At 33.3% G+C, this 24022-nt stretch overlaps 1 protein-coding gene across 1 annotated transcript in view; it reads right to left on the bottom strand.

The window, feature by feature from the left end:
• The window catches only part of LOC121378002 (protein dachsous-like), a 53214-nt gene that overhangs the window by 14602 nt on the left and 14590 nt on the right, over nt 1-24022 (bottom strand). The window contains exons 8-14 of the mRNA XM_041506099.1: nt 21703-21831; nt 19774-19968; nt 17434-17639; nt 15723-15974; nt 12918-13187; nt 10520-10863; nt 791-876 (exon numbers count right to left, since the gene is read on the bottom strand). Of these exons, the coding sequence (XP_041362033.1) occupies nt 791-876; nt 10520-10863; nt 12918-13187; nt 15723-15974; nt 17434-17639; nt 19774-19968; nt 21703-21831 (1482 nt within the window). The remainder of the gene's footprint in view (nt 1-790; nt 877-10519; nt 10864-12917; nt 13188-15722; nt 15975-17433; nt 17640-19773; nt 19969-21702; nt 21832-24022) is intronic.

Here is a 24022-nt window from a genome sequence, read left to right as displayed (position 1 = left end):
CTTGCTTCCGTTTGCCATAACAGGACAGCATAATGCATAGTTGTTCTAGAAATAAAAACAAACAACCTATCCCAAAATATGTCATACATGCTTGCCTTCTAAATGTACAAATATATCAGCAAATTTCATCGTTGTGTAGTGTGGTTGTGTGTCAATACTTGGAAGTGACTTGTTTGGGGAAATCTGATTGGATACATAAGTAGCAGAGTTAAATTATGATTGGTTGACACTTGCTTCCAACTGCCTCTGCTTATCTACTGTGGACTGTAACTTGCTTATTTTTTACAACTTCAGTTAAACCAATTTGGGCTATTAATATTGCTATATACCTGTGGCAGAACATGTAACATATTTCCTCAAGACTGACGGACGTATAAGTTACATTTTGAAGCAAAATGTCACTTACTTACTTTTTCTATGACTGAGCAGAGTTAATCACACTGGTTTGGGCTATGGCACCTTTGTTAAGCAATGTAATTGCTATTTAACACGTATTACGCCAGGCGTGTATGCAGATCAAGCGCTAGCTACATATAAAAGCATATACACGTTATTATAAGCACACAAGCATAATACTCAAGCATGCCAAAAGAAGCAATTTGTACCTAGTAATATTGCATAAATCCACATAAAATACTATTATTCAAGAGTGCCATCATCACATGTTATATTCAGCTTCATTATATTTTTTGAAGAAGGGATTACATGCCCCACCCCCTGCCTTAACTACTTATTGCTCTGTATATAAACTACACATTACATCTAGCTGCATATAAATGGGCTATCCCACCTTCTGTCATCTGAATGTCTGTGGAATCTCGAATTCGGTTCGATCCCCGGGAGGCGCCGTTAGAACCGCGCGATGCAGCCCGTTCACTGAAATGTAACATACGTAGAATTACCTTTATAAAAAGACAAGGAAAACACAACACAGGAATCCCTATAATAAAGAAACGAATGCCTGTTTATCAACACATCAGTACAGTGCTTGTTAAGTAGCAATTTTGATGACTATCATTATTATGGCAGTTCTAACAAAATGAACAAAGAGTACACGTATAAGCATTTATGTTACACGCGTTGCTGTTGGTGTTATTGTTATAGTTGTTGTTGTATTAATTACTGTTTCTCGTACTATTATTGTTGTTGATGTTGTTATTTACTTGGTAGTGCTATTATTGCTGTTAGTTATATAGTTATGCATACTGTAGTTATTAATATTACTGTTGTTTTATTTAATGATACTGGTTTTATTTTTATATTAGTTATTGACTGTGTTAACATTACTGTTGCTGTTGTTGCTATATTAGTTTTTGATAGTGGCATTACTGTTGATATAAAAGTTATTGATACAGTTATTATTATTTATACTGTTGTGTTTTATTTATTATTATTGCTGCCCTTGTTTTATTTATAGATAGTCTTATTATTATTAATTAGTTATTGATAGTTATCATTATTGTTACAATATAAATTATTGATACTATTATTATTATTGCTGCAGTGTTTTTTATATATTAGTTATTCATACTGCTATTATTATTATTGTCGCTGTTGTACATTAGTTATTGATATTGTTAATACTGATTTTATATTAATTATTGATACTGTTATCATTGCTGATGTTGTACATTAGTTATTGATATTGTTAATACTTATTTATATATTAGTTATTGGTACTGTTGTTATTATTATTGTTATTGTTGTATTTTAATTATTGTTGTTATATTAATTATTGATACTGTTATTGTTGTTATATTATTTACTGTTACAGACATTATTGTTGTTACAATAGTTTTTGTTATGGATGTTAATATTGTTATTATTGTCGTTATTTTTGTTGTTATTGTTATATTTTGTTATTAATACTGTTATTATTATTATTGTTGTTGTTGTTGTTGTTTTATTATTGATATTACTATTATTATTATTATTATTATTATTATTATTGTTATATTGGTTATTATTATTTTTCTTATTAATGTTGCTCTTGTGTTTATATTAGTATTTGATACTTTTATTAGTATTAGTCGTACATTAATTATTCTTAATGTTATTAATTATCGATATTATTATTATTATTATTATTGTTGTTGTTGTTGTTGTCACTGTTGTTATTATTGTTGATATTGGTTAGAGATAAGTTGCTATTGTTGCTATGTTAGTTATTGATACAGTTATTATTATTGTTGCTTTTTTATATTTGTTATTGATAGTGTTATTGTCAGACTAGTTATTCTTATTGTTATTAGAGTTGTACATTAGTTATTGTTAGTGTTATTATTGTTGTTATATTTGTTTTGATATTGTTATTGGTATTGCTGCAGTTGTTGATACATCCATTATAAATACTGTCTTATTGTTCTATATCAGTTATTACTATTGTTATTATTACTGTTTACCAGTTAGTCATAATGTTATTATTGTTGCTGTTATATTAATTACTGTTGCAGGTATTATTGTTGTTGTTACATTAGTTCCTGCTATGGCTGTTAATATTATTATTGTTGATGGGTTGGTATTTTTATTTATTGATGTTATAATTTGTTATTGATACTGATGCTATTAGTTATATTAACATTGTTGTTTTATTATTGTTAATGTTGTTATTGTTATTTTAGTTCTTGATATTGTTATTGTTGTTGTTATATTAGTTACTGTTACTTTTTTATTATTATTATTATTGTTGTTGTTGTTGTTGTTGTTGTTGCTTTCGTTTGTATATTACTTTTTGATAGTGTTATTACTGTTAGTCTTATATTAGTTAATTAATACTCTTTATTTATTTTGTTTTCAGTTCAAATTATGTATTGTCCCCAGAAACAATGTCAGTCCACAGTTAAAAGGGGAACAGCACTTTTCAAATTATAATTATTTTTAAAATATATAACATTAATTACACATTACAAGACACACACACATACACACACACGAGCGCGTAGACTTTCATCCACTACCTATCATATTGCATTGCTACACACGCGTCTAGAACATTGTAGTACCATAATGGCTAAGTTACAACACTGTATATATACATTTTACATACATGATGATACATCCACAAGTACATGATTCAAAACAATTTTTGATGTTATTAATCTTGGAGGGAAAGGACTGCATATTTTGGTCATTTTTTAAAAACAGAAATCAGCTTTTCTTCATTTTTCAAATTGATATCTTGTATATAATTCATTTTTTAAATATTCGATATTTGGTCAAATATTTTTCACGTTACATTTACACATTAAAACATTTGAAAAGAGAACTAAAAATTCCAGTCCAACATCTGTTAGCGGGGGGAGGGGTGTAGACCAAATATTATTAGTTCTGCACTTAATTTAAGATTTTCAATATGGAGGCAGTTAGTTTTGACCTATTTATAAATTGCGTCCAAAAAATATTTACAAATGATTTAAAATGTCAGTTGTCCATCTACAAAAGCTGTCTGCGTTTTTTATTTTATGCATAAATCTATTTGTAGTTAGATTCCCGTATATTAGTCTAAACTCAAATCACTCGAGTTTGGTTTCAGGAGTGGTTATATAAGGTAGTAAAAATACTTTATTCCAATCAATATTGGTACCAAACTGCTTTTTACATTTTGTTTTGGCTTTCCAAACACTGGAAGAATTTAACATTGTGAACTATATATCTTTTGAACCTTTCTTGGCTGATAGTAAGCATGAGTTCGCTGCTCTTTGGTCCAGTGCCATGTTAGTAGTTTCCTGTTCAATATCTAATGGTGTTCAACACATTTAGATTAAAGATATAATGCCAAAAAAGTCTACGAAAGAAATAGGAATTGTAGACACATTGGAAAATTGTTCATGGGACATAAATGTTCCATCTGTTAAATCACAAATTTCAAAAACGTTAGCATCTGTCCAATATTTTCAAAATACAAACTTTCTGGCAACTAGTCAAAGCATTTTAATAAATCATCTACTTGTTATACTGAAAAGATACATATATAGTTGTAAACATAAAGAAAAACTACCAAAATTTATGGATGCTCTTAGTTTTATCAAATATTATCAAATAGAAACATATATTTTAGGGTACAATGAAGACCGCTTCGCAGAAAAATGGAGCATTTTACCTCTTTAAAATTAATACTTTAAATAATAATAATAAGTCCATCAATTCAACTTAGTTTATTTTTACGCTAATGGAAACATCCTTACAGCTGGAGATAAACCATTTCTTTAATTTTCTTACTAATATAACTGTCCTCCATGACTTTGCCGATCCCTATCATGTAATAGATGTACATAGTTATTTTTCATTATTATTATTTTGCGATGTTATTTCTTCTAATATCATGTATACTATTTATTATGTATATGTGTGTATAGTATACCCAAGCCACGTGGGTATATAACACGTATGTCAATGTGGTGTAAGGTCGACAAATTGGAATTCGATTAATTATGTCAGGCTTCTGTCCCCACAAAAAGGAAAACAAGTATTTAATGCAATTCTTTTTATAAATTGATCCGAACGATTTGGGAGAGTAAGAAGAATAGAATTAAGTTTTGATATCGATAAAGCCTTATTTATGACTGCATTTTTACGTAGTGGAGTAATACGTCTCTTCGTCCAATTGTTTATTCTTTGTTTAATTTCATATATAATTAATTAAGATTAACCATATCTTCCACATTTGTTGACAAAATAATAGTCTGAATCTTGAAAGTTTAATTTTTAACCCAGCTAAATTAGAAATTCTACTGTATTGACTTTGATACCTTTGGTTTTAGTGTTATTCACCTGAAACCATGGGAGACCTCGACCATTCACAAGACAAGACCGGATGTTGTTATAAACAATATGTATTCATCTTTTAATGTTATTTCCAACACCTCTCCAAAACCAAACACAGTTAATGTGTATTTGTATAAAGGACCAGTAAACAGAATCAAATGCTTTCCCGAGGTCAACACTGAAACGAATTCCTGGAAACTGGTGTTCTTTGGTGTGATAGATAGTATCATATAAAGTACGAATTGATTAAATCCGATTGATTGTCATTTATTATCTCAGAAACAACAGTCTTTATTCTGTCTGCACTGCAAGAAGATATTAATTTATAAATTACATTAAGAAGTGAGATACATGTGTAGGTATCTATTTTTTTTTATAAATGGCTTAACTTTATCTGATTTCGGAATACAAATTATAATTCTTTGTTTCTGTATAGCAGAGAGTTCACCCTTTTAAATGCATAATTAACAGAGTTGAAAAGAAAATATCCTAAATTTTTCCAGAAGAATTTCACAAATTCAGTTAAAAAGGCATCGAAACTAGGACTTTTGTTGTTTTTAATTTTCGTAAGAGCTGTTGACAGTTCACTATAGCTTAATGCATTTTCTAGCGTCACTGATGCATCCGCATTTAGAGTTGTAAAATCATAATTTGCCAATACATCACCCATATTTCTATTATCATCCTGATAATTGGTACAACTTTTCATAAAAGATTTTGTTTCTAATAGAATATTGTTAGTTTCAGTTCTAATTTTCCCATCAGCTTTCACTAGTAGAGTTATTGTTTTACAGATTGATTTAGTTTTAAGATTACGAAAATAATTAGTAATTTTTTCACTTCCTTCTATCCATGTTAATATACCCTGCATTTTATTTTTTCTTATTTCTTCTAGTCCATTTCTCCTTTTTCGTTTTCCGATTTTTCTAGACTATTTATTACGTCTGTTTCAATTTGTATTCTTTCTTTTTTTCTTAAACAAAGCGTATGAAATAGGTTTGTTTTTTATCGGATTTCCATCAACAATATTAAATATTAGTTTTAGGTGAATGTCGGAGATTAGAAGATTATCAATATCATCGACGTTGTAAACCAAAGCTCAGCTGCTGCACTTTTGTTATCACCTTATGTACAGTTTTAACGTATAATTTTATTATATTTCAGAAGTGTTTGCATTGACTTGTTTACAATGGAGTTGCATTTGTCTTCATTCTACTTACAAAAGAACAAATATGTTCTGAAAGAAGGAAGAAATCTAACCGTGCTTGTTGTAAAGGGTTCTTTTTCCTCCAAAAAAAATTGTATTCATCAGGATTCTCCTCACGTCAGATATCAACGAGGTCAAACTCCCCCATGTTTTCTAGAATTTGTTTCCTAGCTCGAGGATTATTTATTTGTGTTTTAGTATTTTGATACTCTTTATTAATATTGCTATTATATTATTTATTGATATTATTATTATGGTTGTTGATATACTACTTATTGATACTGTTGTTATTGTTGCAGTTGTTATTAGTGTTGTATATTATTATTATTGCTTATTTATATTGTTATTATTGTTATATTTGCTATTGACACTATTATTGTTGTTGCTGTTGTACATTAGTTATTAATACTCTTATTTTTGTTGCTGTTATATTAGTTATTGATATTGTTGTTAATATTGATACTGTTGTATTTTAGTTATTGATACTGTCATTAATGTTGTCATATTAGTTGCTGTTACTGGTATTATTTTGTGTCATATTAGTTTGTTACATCGGTTATTATTGTTATTGATGGAACTTGTGCATATATTAATTATTGTTACTGCTGCTGCTGTTATTGTTATTATTATTATTATTATTATTATTATTATTATTACTGTTCTGTTATTGTGACTGTCATTAGTAGTACTAGTAGTAATAGTAGTAGTTAGTAGTATTGTTATTACTGTTATTATTCTTATTGTTTTGTTTTAAAAAACTTTTATTGTTTCTGGTATTATTGTATTTTTACATTTGTTATTATTATTGATAATGTTTCTGTATATTAGCTATTGACTATGTCATTATTGTTATTATATTAATTATTGATGAAGTTATTATTATGGATATTAATACTGTTATTATTATTTTTGCTGTTATATATTGTTGTTCTTATATTAATTATTGTTAATGTTATTATTGTTGGTTTCATATTAATTATTGTTATAGGCATTATTGTTGTTGCAATAATTCCTGTTATGGCTGTTATTGTTGTTTTGTTTTATTGTTGTTATTTTGTTATTAGTTTTATTGTTGTCATTATTATTGCTGTTGTACATTAGTTACTGGTACTGTTATTATTGTTATTGTTATGTTAGTTATTGATACTGTTATTGTTATTGCTACTCTCGATATATTATTTTTATAATGTTATTAGCGTTGCTGTTTTATATTAGGTCAAACAAAACAAAATGCTAGTCTCTGATCAGCGTGCGTGTCGATTGTGGCCCTCGCACTTGAACATTATTTTGTTTTAATTTCCCGCGGTATGACGTCGATTTTTGCTGGGCTTTTATTGCTAAGATATCAAAGCGCATTTGGAGCCAAAGTGGTCTATATTCTGGCTTGGACAATTAGCTTTATTTTATTTCTCTCCAAAACAGGTTCAGTTTTTTTTGAATGAGTAGCATGGCTTGTTTTACAAATATTTGTAGCTAGTCGAGTAATAAAAATTGCCTTGGATATGTGCAAAATGTTTAGGAAAATATTTAGGGTACCAAAGGAATAGTGGTGCACCGTGGCCATCGAGGATGGACGAAGGCAGATGAGGAGGACGTAAAACAGTAAATGTACTAGTACCCATCATTTCTGTGCAATCCATGAAAAAAAAAATCAATTCTGGAACTTCGGTCTAACCAGAGACCAATTCTTTTGGCCTTAGTTATCCATACTGTTATTATTATTGTTATATTAGTTACTGTTACTGATATTTTGGTTATATAGTTATTGTCACTCTTAATATTTTTGTTAATTATTGTTACCGATATTTTCGGTAACAGCTGTTGTTATTATTATTACTGTTGTTCTATTATTGTGACTGTTGTTATTCTTTTTCTTTTTTCTTTTTTTCGTTGTTGTTATTTTATTGTTACTGTTATTGTTTTGCTGTTTTTATTATATTTCTTACTGATAATATAATTATTTTGCTGGTTTTATTATATTTCTTATTTTTATTATTCTTAATGTTGATTATATTATTATTGTTCCTTTTTTAGTTACTAATAATAATATTATTGCTGTCATTATGTTAGGTATTGTTACTGTAATTATTATTGTTGTTGTTATATTAGTTCTTAATACTGTTACTATTGTTGGTGTTGTATTAATTACTCATGTTATTATTATTGTCACCATTGTATATTAGTTATTGATAATGTTATTATTGTTGTTTTTATATTAATTATTGATAGTGTTGATATTAATACTGTTATTATTGTTTCTGTTTTTGTTTATTGGTTGTTGTTACTGTTATTATTGTTGCATGTTAGTTATTTATATATTTATTGTTGTTGTTATATTAATTATTCATACTGTTATTATTACAGTTGTACATTATTTAATGATACTGCTATTTTTTTCTTGCTGTTGTGATATTTAATGATACTGATACTATTATTGTTGCAATTATATATTAGTTATTGATACTGTTATTGTTATATACATTAATTATTGTCCCTGTTATTGTTGTTTTTATATTAGTTAGTGATACTGTTATTATTGTTATTCTTATATTCGTTACTGTTAATGGTATTATTGTTGTTGCAATAGTTATTGTTAATGTTATTATTGTTGTTATATTAATTATTGTTACTGGTATTATTGTTATATTAGTATATGTTAAAGCTGTTGTAATTATTGTTATTGTTGTCATTTTAGTTGTTATTGTTTTTATATTAATTAGTGTTATTGGTATTATTATTGTACTACTACTGCTGTTCTATTATTGTGACTGTCAGCAGCATTATTATTGTTGTTATATTAGTCATTGTCACTGTTATCATCATTGTTGCTGTTATTGTTATATTATATTATATTATATTATATTATATTATATTAATTATTCATACTATTATTATTGTTCATGTGTTAATTATTGATACTGTTGTTATTGTGATTATTGTTGTTATTGATATTATTATTATTGTTGTTGCTGTTGTATTTTAGATATTGATGCTTATTTTTGTTAGCTACTGATACTGTTATTATTAATATTGTTGTTTTTACTATATTGGGTATTGATACTCTTATTGTTCTTGCATATTACTTATTTATACTGTTTTTCTTATTGTTCCTGTTGTTATTATTGTATATTACTTATTGATATTGTTGCCACTGTTTCGTTAGTAATGGATACTGTTATTATCCTTGTTATTATTAGTTATTGATACTGTTGTTGTTATTATTATTATTATTATTATTATTATTATTATTATTATTATTGCTGCTGTTTCTATATTAGTTTGATATTGTTATTATTGTTGTTGCATATTAGTTATTGAAATTTTTATTATTGTTATATTGGTTATTGTTACTGTTATTATTTTTGTTATTATTATTTATTATAATAATTTTTGTTTCCGAAATTATTGTTTTCACGATAATAGTTCCTCCTATTGCTGTTGTTATTGGCATTGGTGTTGTTGGGAGTTTTTTGTGTTATTGTTATATTTTGTTATTGTTACTTGTGTTAATATTATTGTTTTTAATGTTGTTTTGTTATTATTTTTACTGTTATTTTTATTGATGTTGTAATATAGTTACTGATATTGCTACTATTGTTGTTATATTAGTTATTGTTACTTTTATTGTTATTGTTGTTGTTATATTAGTTATTGTTATGGTTATTATTTTTGTTGCTGATTAGTTATTTACACTGTTATTAATTTAATTTTTTTACTTATTGATATTATTGTTGTTATCTTAGTGTTACTGTTATCATTGTTGTGTCTATTATTATAACTGTTTTTGTTTTGTCAATTACTGAAAGGAAGGAAATGTTTTATTTAACGGCGCACTTAACACATTTTATTTACGGTTATATGGCGTCAGACATATGGTTAAATATGATTTTTGCAATGCCTGGAGATGTCAAGATGAAACATTGTATATAGTTTTATCATCTGTATATAGCTTTACAGATGAACTTGTTTTATGGTGATTTACCCACTTTTCATAGTTATGGCCCTTGAACTTAGGAGATACGAAAAATTGTTGAGCCCAGTAGAGGACATGTATTGCTTTAGCAGTACTCTCAAAATGCTTGTTGATAATGTCATTATTATTATTGTTCCTGTTATTATTATTATTGTATATTAGTTATTAATACTGTTATTTTAATGGAGTTGCTGATGTACATCAGTTATTGATACAGTTATTGTTATATTGATATTGATATTGTTATTATTGTTCTTTTTATATTAGTTATTGATACTGTTATTGTTGTTAAATTAATTACTGTGGCTATTTCTGTTATTATTATTATTATTATTATTATCATCATTATTTATTATTATTATTTATTATTATTGTTGTTGTTGTTGTCATTATTGTTATGTTATTGTTGTTATTATTACTGTTGCTTTTTGGGGTTTGACGAATGAATTGAGAATACACACACTGTAACCATGTGTGTGTTTTTCCTCAAGAAACATGCTCTTAACTTTATTTTGTATTAGTTTATTCTGAGAGAAACAACAACAAAATGATTATGTATTTAAGACCACACATACCTGACATCATAGTGATTGGGTGTTTTTGCTTTTCCCTTTCCGCATGCACCTCTGCTCCATAATTTATATGCACCGAAAATACCAAGGGCAGCTAACCCTGCTCCAGCTGCGAGTAATAGGGCCATCATGGCGATAATCCCCGGATTGTCCAGCAGACTGCCGCTGGCGCCGCCACTCCCACTACCATTGCCACTTCCACTGCCGTTGCCGTTGTTGTTGTTGTTGTTATTGTTATTGTTATTGTTGGGGGGCTGAGTCATGGGAGGTGGCGTTGTAGGTGGAACAATGTACTGGACGTCAACAAAGCCAAGACTGCATTTTTTAGGATAACCTTGGTCGCAGACCTGAGGAAATAAAATAGTTTAGTTAAGAAGACAGTCCCGAGTTGTTTGCCTGTGTTAGATATTTCCGACTAAGATGGTTTCATTTAGATTCAAGTATATATACTATTAAAGGTGCTGTATCATAGTTACAGATGCCATATTTGGTTATTTTTACATTTATTTGTTATAGATAACTACATATTAATCGACCAGACCATTCCCGTGCATATCTTTTCAAAAATAACTAATTTTCAATTTTACAACCTGGAATATTTAGATCATATGGTATTTCAAACCAGATTACGACTTCCAAACAGTCAAAGTTTGTTTTGTTAAAGAACACCACTAAAGCACATTGATTTATTAATCATCGGCTATTGGATGTCAAACATTTGGTTATTCTGACATATAGTCAGAGAGGAAACCTGCTACATATTTCCATTAGTAGCACGGGATCTTTTATATGCACCATCCCACAGACATGATATCACATACCACGGCCTTTGATATATGAGTCGTGGTGCACTGGCTGGAACGAGAAATATCCAAACAGTCAAAGGTATTAATAGGCACTACGACATTGTACAGAAAACACTTCAGGCTTTGTGAAATTGAAATAAAATAGTAATATTTATAGGGAAAAGATACACAGGAGGTTACTATCTATCCCAAAGTCAACTGTCCAGTTAATAATAGCCGTATAAAACTGTGATTTAAAAATTGTCCGTTTTTCATCTGTAAACGCTCCTCGTGTAACCAATGTTCAGAACAAAAGAAATTGTTATGTTTTGTGTGCTCTCATATTATAAAGTATCCAGTATAAACCAATAAACAAGGTTCTTTTCTATAATATATATACTAGTATAAGATCCATTTTATAATAATTATATGAAGTTAAGTAAACATAGATGGATTGCAGGCCCATGTGAACGATATCTGGAGCGAGGGACACAATCTTTAGTAACGGAGAAGTCTCTTGCAATGGGCCACAAGCAATACTTTTTTGTATCTTTATATAGCTCATAAAAAACGTACATTTTCGTCCTCAAGTAGGGGAGCACAGGTCCCTTTCCCCGGACCTTTTAACAACACTTCCAAAGTCCCTATATCAGAACTGTCAGGGCAATGAGGGTGTCATAAATATCATCCCAAACACATAGTTGCAGGGCGTATACATACAGGGTTTTTTTTTTAGGAACAGCATCGTTCAATGTTTTTCTGTCTTTCTTTCTTTCTTCTTCCTCTTTTTAATGTGTTTGGATAAGCACACTTTACTAATTTTGTACATAGCCCACAACAGTTGATACGCGTATTTCATGAATAAGGCTGAAACGTTCTGCAGACACAACACGTGTCATTTTGATGTCAGACTCAGTTTCGATGTTATTATATATATATATATATATATATATATATATATATATATATATATATATATATGTATATGTATGTATGTATATATAGTGACTTTAATTGTTATTTCATTCTATTTTAAATCAAATAAATATTTTTTAAATACTTTATCTTAATAATTAATATAAAAACAAATTAATTAGCTAAATAAATTTGTTAAATGTATTACCCCGTTCAATTATCATCGAAGATGTATTTTTTAAGAAGCCTTGCAAAAGAAAAGTAGGCCTACCCTCAAACGCATTTGTTTGTCGTTTTTAAATAAAATACATACATACAATAGTGTGTAGGGTTTTTTTCTTAATCTTCTTGTTCTAATTTATAGGAATCATGTAATCATTTTGCTGTCTCCAGCTTTTCTTATTCTTTCTATTAAAAATCCGACCGCAAATGTCAAAAATGTGCGCGTGATACCAGAATGAACTCGCTGAGGTAGATAACGAAAATGGGTTAAAGTTAGTACATCTCGGAAACTTGGGGACTTTTAATATGTTATTACTAATGATGTTCTGCATGTATTCTGAAAAAATCATCTATGTACTAGCTATTTCTGGGTTAAACCCTAATATTCCTGGACTATATGTATTGTTTACCTTTTTAATTTTAGAATATGGGTAATACCGTGCGTCATTAGCAGAAAATGAATAACAACATCAACTCACTTCAATCTCCAGCTTGAACGTCTCCCCATTGGCCACCTTTCCATCCAGCGGCTCCTTGATTTTGATTTGTCCATTGGAGTCCATGGTAATGTACTGGTCGCCAGTGGCGGGGCTTACGCTCTTCACAGTGTGGGTGAGGGTGCTGTCCAGACTTTTCGCAAGATCTTTATCTGTCGCAGCCATCGTACCCAGAACCTTCCCAGCAGGGTCACCCTCGGTGATGGTGTAAGACACAGCGGGCGTGGTGTAGACCGGGGTGTGCTCGTTCGCCTAAGTAATATAAATATGCATCTGTTTATTTTGGACTGCCGATCGTGTCGTAGTGTAATCCACATATATATCAATGCATTACAGCAATACAATCCTGTTCAAGCCAGTGTCCCACGAATGGTATATCAAAGGTTGTGGTATGTGTTGTCTTGTCTGTGATAAGTATACAATAATATTCCTAGCCACTAATGAAAACATATATTGATTGATAGAAACATATTGCTTTTAATTTATTTATTCAATTTAAATATTAACAAAAGTAAGTATCATTGAGAGAAAGAATGAAGAAAACAAAACAAGCAATAAAGGTATACGTGTGTTCGATAATCAGACAGCCGGTTTGCTACAGAAACAAAACACACAAACAAGGTATCGCAATGATTGTGTAATGGCCACATACACACAAACACACACACACAAACACACACAAAAAACCCCGCCCATACACTATTTTGTTTTGTTTCGTTATTGTCTTCTTCATTTAGAGCACGTTAACCATTTAAAACCATTTTGTAACTTGATTGGTTGGAATCTGTGCAATGAATTACAGAGAATGCATAAGGTTTCCTTTAAATACTTTTCTGTTTAAGGGCAAATAGCCGATGATTAATCATTGTATACAAATATACAATTACAAGTGAAACTAATAAATGGTAATACACAATGTACTATTTAAAAAACAAAACGATTTGACAACATGAATGGTTTGTTGAATTTATCTTATTAGTGTGTCCTCACTGGTTTATGAAGTTGGGTCTCAAACATAATCGATATAACAAGGCAGAAGATGCCAACCAACAATTACAAAACAGACTACAGGCGAAGGGGCAGCATGGATGCATTAGCCTAATGATTAGGGGAGGGAGAGTGTGTTTCTTGAGACTTACATAACGTTTCCAAAACGAGTATCTCATTTCATGTATAAAGTATAACGTAAAAGTTTATTTTGTTCTTTAACAAATTATTCTCTATCTAGCATTTATTTCCAAACAAAACAAACATAAACTCAAACAGAACACGTACTAATATATAGATAATTTTGGTGGGGGGAGTCAAGTCAATGTTACAATACATTACATAGCGGTAGGTGTATAAAAATGCCACATTTTACATTACACCATTATTAATAATAAATGAATGAATGAATGTTTAACGACACTCCAGCACGAAAAATACATCGGCCATTGGCTGTCAAACTATGATAAAGGCAAAAATAACACACCATTAATAATGCACGACGCTTAGAAATCAGAAAGTATATGCTTAAACGAGACATATCAGCCTATAGAGCTTCAGTATTTAATTTTCAATTTGATCAATCGCAGATAATTTGTAAACACTACCTAGTGTCAAATTTTTACTTGTAGTCCGTCCCATAGGGAACGTTTTTTTTTATACTACGAAATTACTACAAGTCATTTATTTCTAAGTCAATTGTGTCAAACTGTACGAGAAGAAAGACTTGAAAGGAAAAGCTGACGGATGGACAAATCGGTAAGACAAAAACTCCGATGACTTAAACGTGGATATGACAGCAGACCTAACAAAAACTCAAGATACAAATTTATATTTCACAATAATTCATGCTAACAGACTAAAGTAAGAAATATATTTTAAGTGAAGACATTTTTTGACAAACAAAGCACCATCCTCGCCTAATGACTGTTAGTTTATCAGTTATCATATTTCACCAAGTCGATTATGTGGCAAAAGCCTTAAGTCTTGTTTGTTGTTACTTTTTGTTGTGTTTTGTTAATTATTTCAGCTGGGCTTGACATTAAATAAAATGAAAAGTGGTTTATAAATAACAAATATATTTTATTTGGATGTGCAGTTTGTAAAATCGAAACTTCCGTTAATGTATAACACAACAGCAATTATCACCCATGTCGTATTTCCATGGAGTCGGATATTGTTTTCTTTATTAGTTTATCTTACTAAGCTCCTCACTTAATTATTATTTTGTTACTATCTCTCAACTAGTTGGAGAACTATTTCTGGTGTATGTATGATAAAAATAGAGGCAATATAATTTCTAACTTTATCGGCACACTTCGTTATACATAAACAACACGCTAATACATTAGCACACAAAATAAATAAATAAATAAAAAGACTTCATGTTTACTTCTAAGATTAATATTACTTCCAAATAACTGACACACACACATACACACACACACACACTTGCACACACACACGGAATTACTGAGACGCGCGCGTGCAGACACACACAGACACACACACACATATATATATATATATATATATATATATATATATATATATATATATATATATTTATATATATATATATATAGAGAGAGAGAGAGAGAGAGAGAGAGAGAGAGAGAGAGAGAGAGACACACACACACACACACACACACACACAACACGCTAATACATTAGCACACATAAAAGAGAGAAATAAATAAAAAGACTTATGTTTACCTCTAAGATTAATATTACTTCCAAAAATTACAAGTTTATCTTTACAACTATAACTACTCCTAACATTGAAATTTATAAGTTCACCTCCAAAATGACAAGATCGATATCAGCAACAACTTTCAAGCCTCCTTTGTCCTCGACAGTCATTTGAATTGTGGATTGTGCCTTCGCCCCTTTGTCAAGATCGAGTTCCTTGGTTTTGGTAAGGACACAGTTGGCGGGGTCTGTGATTTTGAAATTGTTTGCGTTGGTTCCAGTCAGAGTGATCTTGAGGATGTCGTCCTTATCCACGTCAAAGACGTCGCAGCCCAGAGTGACGCTCACAGCCGTGTCGTTCTACAAACGAAATAAACACTTAATAATGCAACAAACAAACCTAGCATCATATCAAAATATTTTGTTTTAACATAGCACATTTTAAAGTATAATTATTTGTATTTTTCATGACATGTCGACACATGGTTGATTGATGCGGGACATGTCGACACATGGTTGATTGGCGCGGGACATGTTCACTGGACAGTTCCTTCAGTTTAAATGATGGTTGATTGGTGCGGGACACGTTAACTGGACAGTTCCTTCAGTTTAAATGATGGTTGATTGGTGCGGGACATGTTCACTGGACAGTTCCTTCAGTTTAAATGATGGTTGATTGGTGCGGGACATGTTCACTAGACAGTTCCTTCAGTTTAAATGATGGTTGATTGGTGCGGGACATGTTCACTGGACAGTTCCTTCAGTTTGAATGATAGAATAAGTTGGGTTTATTTTATTACTGAATAAATATTAAAGATAAAATTAGCTATTTGTAAGGTCTAATCCGGGGAACACGACAATGTGTCATGATCCTAATAATTCAAGTCTTAAGTAAGTATAATCCTTACCGATTGTATGACTTAAAGTTGAGCAGTAGATTCAAATCGATAATTCCAATATATTGCTAACACTAACAGTGAGAGATTGTGTTTCGTTTGTACTTAATTCTTGGGCGGTAGCATCAAGTTTTGGTGCTAGTGAAATGATTAAGACATCGGACTTAAGACAGGTAGGAACTGGGTTCGCATCCCAATAGTAGTTCCCACTACATCAACTTCTCTCTCAACAGCCACCATCCATTAAGTTTGTACTAAACAGACAGCCAAAATAACAGGTGTGTGCTCAGGACAGCATGTTTGAACTTTAATTAGATATAAGCAAGAAAATCAAATTGAAATCAATGTTCTTTCTTTAAAACCTCTTATTATACAATACTGTTATTGCGACTAAGGTGGTGAGTGCTGGGTGGTTTTTTTACTGTCGTGGAAGCATACCATCATGCAGGGCTTGACCTTAGCAGTAGCTCGGTGTGTTTTCGCTAGCGATTTCTCACTCAGACTACAAATTGTCTAACCCCGGTAGTCCGCCGGACTACCAAATGTTTTGGCTTGTCCAGTCACTCCACAATCAATAAGACATTTAATTAATCAGTGTCTGAAATTCCACCTTTCATGTGCTGTCTGCTTCCACAAGTCGCTGTAACTGTTAAATGCTCCCCTTGTCTAACCCACAGGTGGCGGTTGCGCAGTATGATTTAGTGAAATAAAGGAGTCATAGTTACAGCCCTCTCTGACAGGTCATAGTTAGAGCCCTCTCTGACAGGTCATAGTTACAGCCCTCTCTGGCAGGCTATAGTTACAGCCCTCTCTGACAGGTCATAGTTACAGCTCTCTCTCTCTCTCTCTCTCTCTCTCTCTCTCTCTCTCTCTCTCTCTCTCTCTCTCTCTCTCTCTCTCTCTCTCTCTCTCACCATGCATACCTCGTAAAACTTGGCACTGTATTTCAATCCATTGCGCATGACCGGATCTTCGTTGATGTCTTGGATTTCAACCCTGAGTTCTGACTTGGTGGAGGTGAGACAGCCGTCACTGGCCGTGAACGTGAACTGCAGCACAGGAGGTTGACCGGCGAAAATAGGATCCTCAAAATTAAGAGTCTTACCTGGGGCCAGCTTGACGACAGCATCTGTAAGTGAAACAAAGACAAATTTAATATTTAGCTACCTGTTATTATATACATTATTTTAAACTATGCTGATGAGGAATGGCATAGCTTCAGTTCTTAAGGAGGACCACAGTAACTGGTCCACCAATGTAAAATCCTGGCTATGTATGACTAAAGAACTGACTCTTTAGAATTTAAACATGGTTATCAAAAGCAACTTCTTACAATAATTGAATGTCCACTAAAACAATATAAATGATAAAATTATGAAATAGACCAGAAAACATACCTTGATCCTTCTTCTGCACCATTATCTGTTTAAAATGTTTGCACACATCGTACATTTCAAGTAACGAGACTCTTTAGTAGTTTTTCTTTAATACTTTACTGCCGTCCTCATTCTGACCTGGATCTACTACATTCTATAATAAATACATACTCTGTCAAAAAAGAAACGCATAGGCGAAATATTCATGGAATTATCTCTTTAATACAAAGTGGCATAATTTCGTTATTTATGATCGTATCACAGTCAAATTTGACATGAGTATGTGACAATGTTCTTGCTATGGACTGAAGGCAGTGGAGGCGTTTTCGTCACCAAACAGCGTCGCACGAGGGCGCTGAAATCAGTACATTGCGTGGCCACCAGCAGCAGCAGCAATCACTGTGCGACATCTCCTTGGTATAGACTGACTGAGTCTCTAAATCCGGGCACGTGGAATCCTAACCCATTCTTCCTGCAGTGCATGTGACAGTTGCGGAAGCGTCCCTGTCCCGAGTCAGACCCACGATCCTATCGGAGGCCGGACTCGGGATAGGCGTGTTCGAAACCCTAGTGGTATATGGACACATTAAACCAGTTACTAAGCTAAGCGGAAGCGTTCTAGGCTCTGGGTCATGCTGGCGTACACATCTGTCCAGTTCGTCCCATAGATGTTCAATGGGGTTGAGATCTGGCGATCTTGATGGCCATGGCAGCACATTAATGTTCTCATTCTGTAGGAAATCCATTGTTACACGTGCCGTATGCGGCCTGGAATTGTCCTGCTTAAAGAGTTCTCTCTGTCGATCCAAAATGGGAAGCATGTGACGGCGAAGAATTTCATCCCGCTAGCGTACAGCTGTCAGGTTGCCTTATACGAGCACAAGTTCACTTCTGCCGGTATATGAGATGGCTTTCCACATCATGACACTCCCTCCACCGAATTTGTTAACTGGGGCGACGCAGTTGTTGGCAAAACGTTCATTGCGGAGTCTGTAAACACGTTGTTATCCATCACGTCGCTGTAGAAGGAAATGTGACTCGTCGCTGAACCATACTCGCCGCCAGTTTCCCAAGTTCCACCCCTGTACATTCGTGCACCAGCGAAGACGTAAATGTCGATGTTAACGTCACAGGACGGGGCAAACATACGGTCTTCTAGCCCGTAAACCAGCTTCTCGAAGTCGATTCCAAATAGTTTGTGCAGACACCCTTCTCAAACCAGGTATGTGTCCAGCAGTGTTCGTTGCTGTGGCAGTTCGATGAAGCAAGTGCAGAACCCGGATGTAGCAATATTGTGCTGCAGTTGTTATGCGAGGTCTTCCACTTTTGGGCCGGTCTTCAGCTGATTGAAACTGCTGGTACCTGTCCCATAGACGTGAAATGAATGGTGCTCTGATGGACGTTCATGTGGCGTGCGACTGCTGACTGTGATTCACCTAACTGGAGGCGGCCTATTGCAATGTTTCGATTCGGCAGGCATAGTCTTGGCATCTTGTAACTCGTCTACATCAAAATGTAAATGAGGCATCATTGCCAGCATTGCAGATTTAAATACCCATCACTACCCCAATCTTTTCCCCGAGTTTCACGTGCATTCGCCAAAATCTGACCATTTCACGCCGATTTCCTGCAATAGTCGCACAACGTGCATTAAATTTGTTTTAGGGTGCATTTGGGCATGCTGTCCCATTCCAGGAGCATTAACAAACATGGTCATTCAGCAACATTGTATTAAAAAAAACCCGATATTTTGTAAAATCAAACACTTTTCTTCTTTCCCTATCGCCTATGCGTTGTTTTGTTTTTTTGACAGAGTATATAACACCACGCATTGCTTAGTTACCTCGACTGCATCATCTATTAGGAGAAACGAATAAAACTACTTGCCTGTTCCACTGACAGTGACGTCAAAGAGGTTCGACAGTTCGGGATAGTTTTCCAGTTTCCAGTTCATGGTGATACCAGGTCCACACGTAACTGCGTCTGTCATTTTGATGGTATAAATATCGGATCCGGATGCCAGGGTTTCTGGGACTGTCAGGATCTTTGGTAGGTTGTCCATTGTGGGAGGTACGTTAACATCTGTTGAAACAGATGGTAACTAGTTATTGTTATACGAGGCCTGTGGGAACTGAAGGTGGGGGTGGTGGGGTCTGGACAAGGGCTCTCACTTGACGCCTAAAACATATAATTGTTTGTCTTACTATATGTTTTAAGGAAAAACAAATTTGCATCTTCCCATAACTACACCCAATTCATATATTGTTTCTGCAGGTCAGTGTATGATACTGCAGGTCAGCTCTTCCAGTCAGAACAGTTCCCCACGACTGTTACATCAAAGACCAGAAGAAGTATGTACTAGAAAATTATATATCAAAAATCACTTGCTGATTTTTGCATTTGTGGATCCAACAGGTTCTCATAACATAATACGAAACACTTCTTCTTTAAGTTTCTATATACACGCTGCAGTCCATGCATTGCAACTACAGAAAGAATAACTACTACTACATAGAGGGCCCACGTACAGCCAAGCAGTGTCTCAGTTACGAGGCGTTGTTGGTCTTGTAAAAGAAAGACAATATTCGTTACAACATTAAGCACAGTTTAAACTACAGTTATTTGGTTTCTGTTACAACATTAAGCACAGTTTAAACTACAGCTATTTGGTTTCCGTTACAACATTAAGCGCAGGTTAAACTACAGCTATTTGGTATCCGTTACAACATTGAGCACAGTTTAAACTACAGCTATTTGGTATCCGTTACAACATTGAGCACAGTTTAAACTAAACCTATTTGGTATCCGTTACAACATTAAGCACAGTTTAAACTACAGCTATTTGGTTTCCGTTACAACATTGAGCGCAGCTTAAACTACAGCTATTTGGTATCCGTTACAACATTGAGTGCAGTTTAAACTACAGCTATTTGGTTTCCGTTACAACATTAAGCACAGTTTAAACTAAACCTATTTGGTATCCGTTACAACATTAAGCACAGTTTAAACTACAGCTATTTGGTATCCGTTACAACATTAAGCACAGTTTAAACTACAGCTATTTGGTATCCGTTACAACATTGAGCGCAGCTTAAACTACAGCTATTTGGTATCCGTTACAACATTAAGCACAGTTTAAACTACAGCTATTTGGTATCCGTTACAACATTAAGCAGTTTAAACCACAGCTATTTGGTATCCGTTACAACATTGAGCGCAGGTTAAACTACAGCTATTTGGTTTCCGTTACAACATTGAGCGCAGCTTAAACTACAGCTATTTGGTATCCGTTACAACATTAAGCACAGTTTAAACTACAGCTATTTGGTATCCGTTAACAGCCGTTGTTGTTCTTGTAAAAGGAAGACAATATTCATTACAACATTGAGCGCAGTTTAAACTACAGCTATTTGGTATCCGTTACAACATTGAGCACAGTTTAAACTACAGCTATTTGGTATCCGTTAACAGCCGTTGTTGTTCTTGTAAAAGGAAGACAATATCCGTTACAACATTGAGCGCAGTTTAAACTACAGCTATTTGGTATCCGTTACAACATTGAGCACAGTTTAAACTACAGCTATTTGGTATCCGTTACAACATTGAGCGCAGTTTAAACTACAGCTATTTGGTATCCGTTACAACATTGAGCGCAGCTTAAACTACAGCTATTTGGTATCCGTTACAACATTGAGCACAGTTTAAACTACAGCTATTTGGTACCTCTAGGTTTCCACACTTAAAAACCCGCATCCACCACAGTGTAATCCTATTACTGAAAAAGCAGTACACCGCCATGCCGGCAGAAATACTTACTGGTAAGCGGGATGGTGATAACGCACGTTCCAGCGTTCTTCTCGGGGTCTTCAGCGACAATCTCCAGTGTTACTGACGTCGTCCCCGACGTGTCCATCTTCAAGTCGCCGGTAGTGGAAATCTTGCCACCTGAAATAGTTTTCAGTTAGCTTAGAATTATGGCTTTCCTTAGTAAATATCTTTCAAACTTTAAAACCTAGAAATATTTAAATTACTAACCTTCAAAAACGACTGTCCCCGGCAAGCAAACGCATGTTAACATAGAGACTTGCCGGATGGGTGGATGGATGGATGGATGGATGGAAGGAAGGAAGGAAGGATGGATGGATGGATGGATGGATGGATGGATGGATGGATGGATGGATGGATGGATGGGCGAAAAGACAAATTACTGGACAGATATCCATATGGATGGATGGAAGGATGGAAGGATGGATGGAAGGATGGATGACTGGACAGATATCTTGATTACATATTACACATTTTAACTGTGACTGGGTATAAATGTTATAGTCCAAGATCCAAAACCCATTTTTTGAGGTATACCTGACATGGTAAGCTGCAGAAGGTTTCTATGCATTTTGTAATACAATGTCATCACCTGAAACTATTCAGGGTGGGGGTACTGCATTGTAACTTTGGCATGGTACTTTATTTGACTATCATTAATGAGGTATTGTGGGAAAAATTTATAGCTATTTTAATCAAATGCATCAGAGTATTCTGTAATATAAACTGATTAAACTTTTAATCAAAAATAATATATAAAAATAATTAAATAATAAAACCAAAAAGGTAATCCAAATTCAAAGCATAAAAAAAACATTAAACTTGCAAAACAGGGACTACATAACCCAAAACTTTAATTACCCCCCCCCCCCCCCCCCCCCCAATTGTTTTGTTTTTTTTAAATTAAATTGCTATTGCGTTTAATAATAAACTGAACTAAATACTTTCAGTAGCATTACCTCCTACAGAATGACAAGGGTATAATTGTAATCAATGTTTATAAGCAAAATGGGCTTTGATGGTGAATTATGTTTTATTCATCACACTTAATGCTGATAGGTACTGGTTTCATATCCTGATAACGTCTTCCATTCTGATTGAGTTTTACCGGCTATACGGCAGCTACACCGACTTCTCTCTTACTAAAACTAAATACTAACCATTAACCTATTGTACTTGAGAAACAGCCCACATAGCTGAGGTGTATGCCAGGATACCTTGTTTGAACATTAATTAAATAAACGTCTGGTTTCCATAAAATATGTAGCAGGTCTGCAACAGACGCAGATCGACGGGAACCATCAAACTGTTTTGGTCTGTATCAAAACCAAGCTTTAGGATGAAAATCAGGTTGAAATATATTAATAAAATAAACATAGGGTCTCTGAACTGTTACGTTGCCGGCCCTGCTAACAAGAATCCTTGACGATACAAAACTTGTATTATTGGTAATGGTTGTAGCATTTATATACTGACTCACATAGAAAACGCACCATGATATTTAGCTTAAATAATGCTAGATACGTATAACAATAAATTAACATGAAATTCAATACATTTTATTTTATGTAATGTAAGTATTGATTATAACGACATTCATAGCAGCAAAGACCAGTTATACGGTGAATATTTCTAAAATACTCTTACATGATTGGGGATGGGGCGGTGTCACAATTGAAAATGTCAGGTCAATCAAACTGATAAATTTCAGTTTCGATTACGCACTAGTAACACATATGTCTCCCATTTGAGGCAATACACGATGTACAGCGTCTCCTCGTTGAGTTAACAAGTCTTTGGAAAAATACTTGTGGCAGATCTTTCCAAGCATGCACCAAGGCTGTTTCCAGTTGCTAGAGAGTGTGTGGCTATATTACACGCTGAACATGTCCTATCTCATCCCAGATGTGCTCAATAGATGACGTGTTGGGTGAAATGGATGGACATGGCAGAACGCTGTCCTGTGTTAAGAACTCAGTTGTGACCCCAGCTGTGTGGGGACACGCATTGACATATTGTAAAAACTGCAATCTTGGATTAGCTCTAAACATTGTCTCTGTACACTATGGCATGTAGATCCCATCTGTTGGACTCAAAAACACAACAAACTGTTTACCACTGCACCGCCATATGCGAAGCCTACCATCTGCATGTGATAAGTGAAAACATCTTTTGTCAGTAAACAGAATCGTTTTCCACTGTGATCTTCTCCAGTTGAAATGTTGCTGGATTCACTGTACGCGACGCTAGTGGTGCTGTTGTGTCCAATGTGAGGATGTCTGCAGCTGATATCTGCTGCTCTTAAAAACTG

The sequence above is a fragment of the Gigantopelta aegis genome, chromosome 7, assembly GCF_016097555.1.
Source record: "Gigantopelta aegis isolate Gae_Host chromosome 7, Gae_host_genome, whole genome shotgun sequence".
Taxonomy (NCBI): Eukaryota; Metazoa; Mollusca; class Gastropoda; order Neomphalida; family Peltospiridae; genus Gigantopelta; species Gigantopelta aegis.
This window is presented reverse-complemented; position numbering and strand designations above follow the sequence as displayed.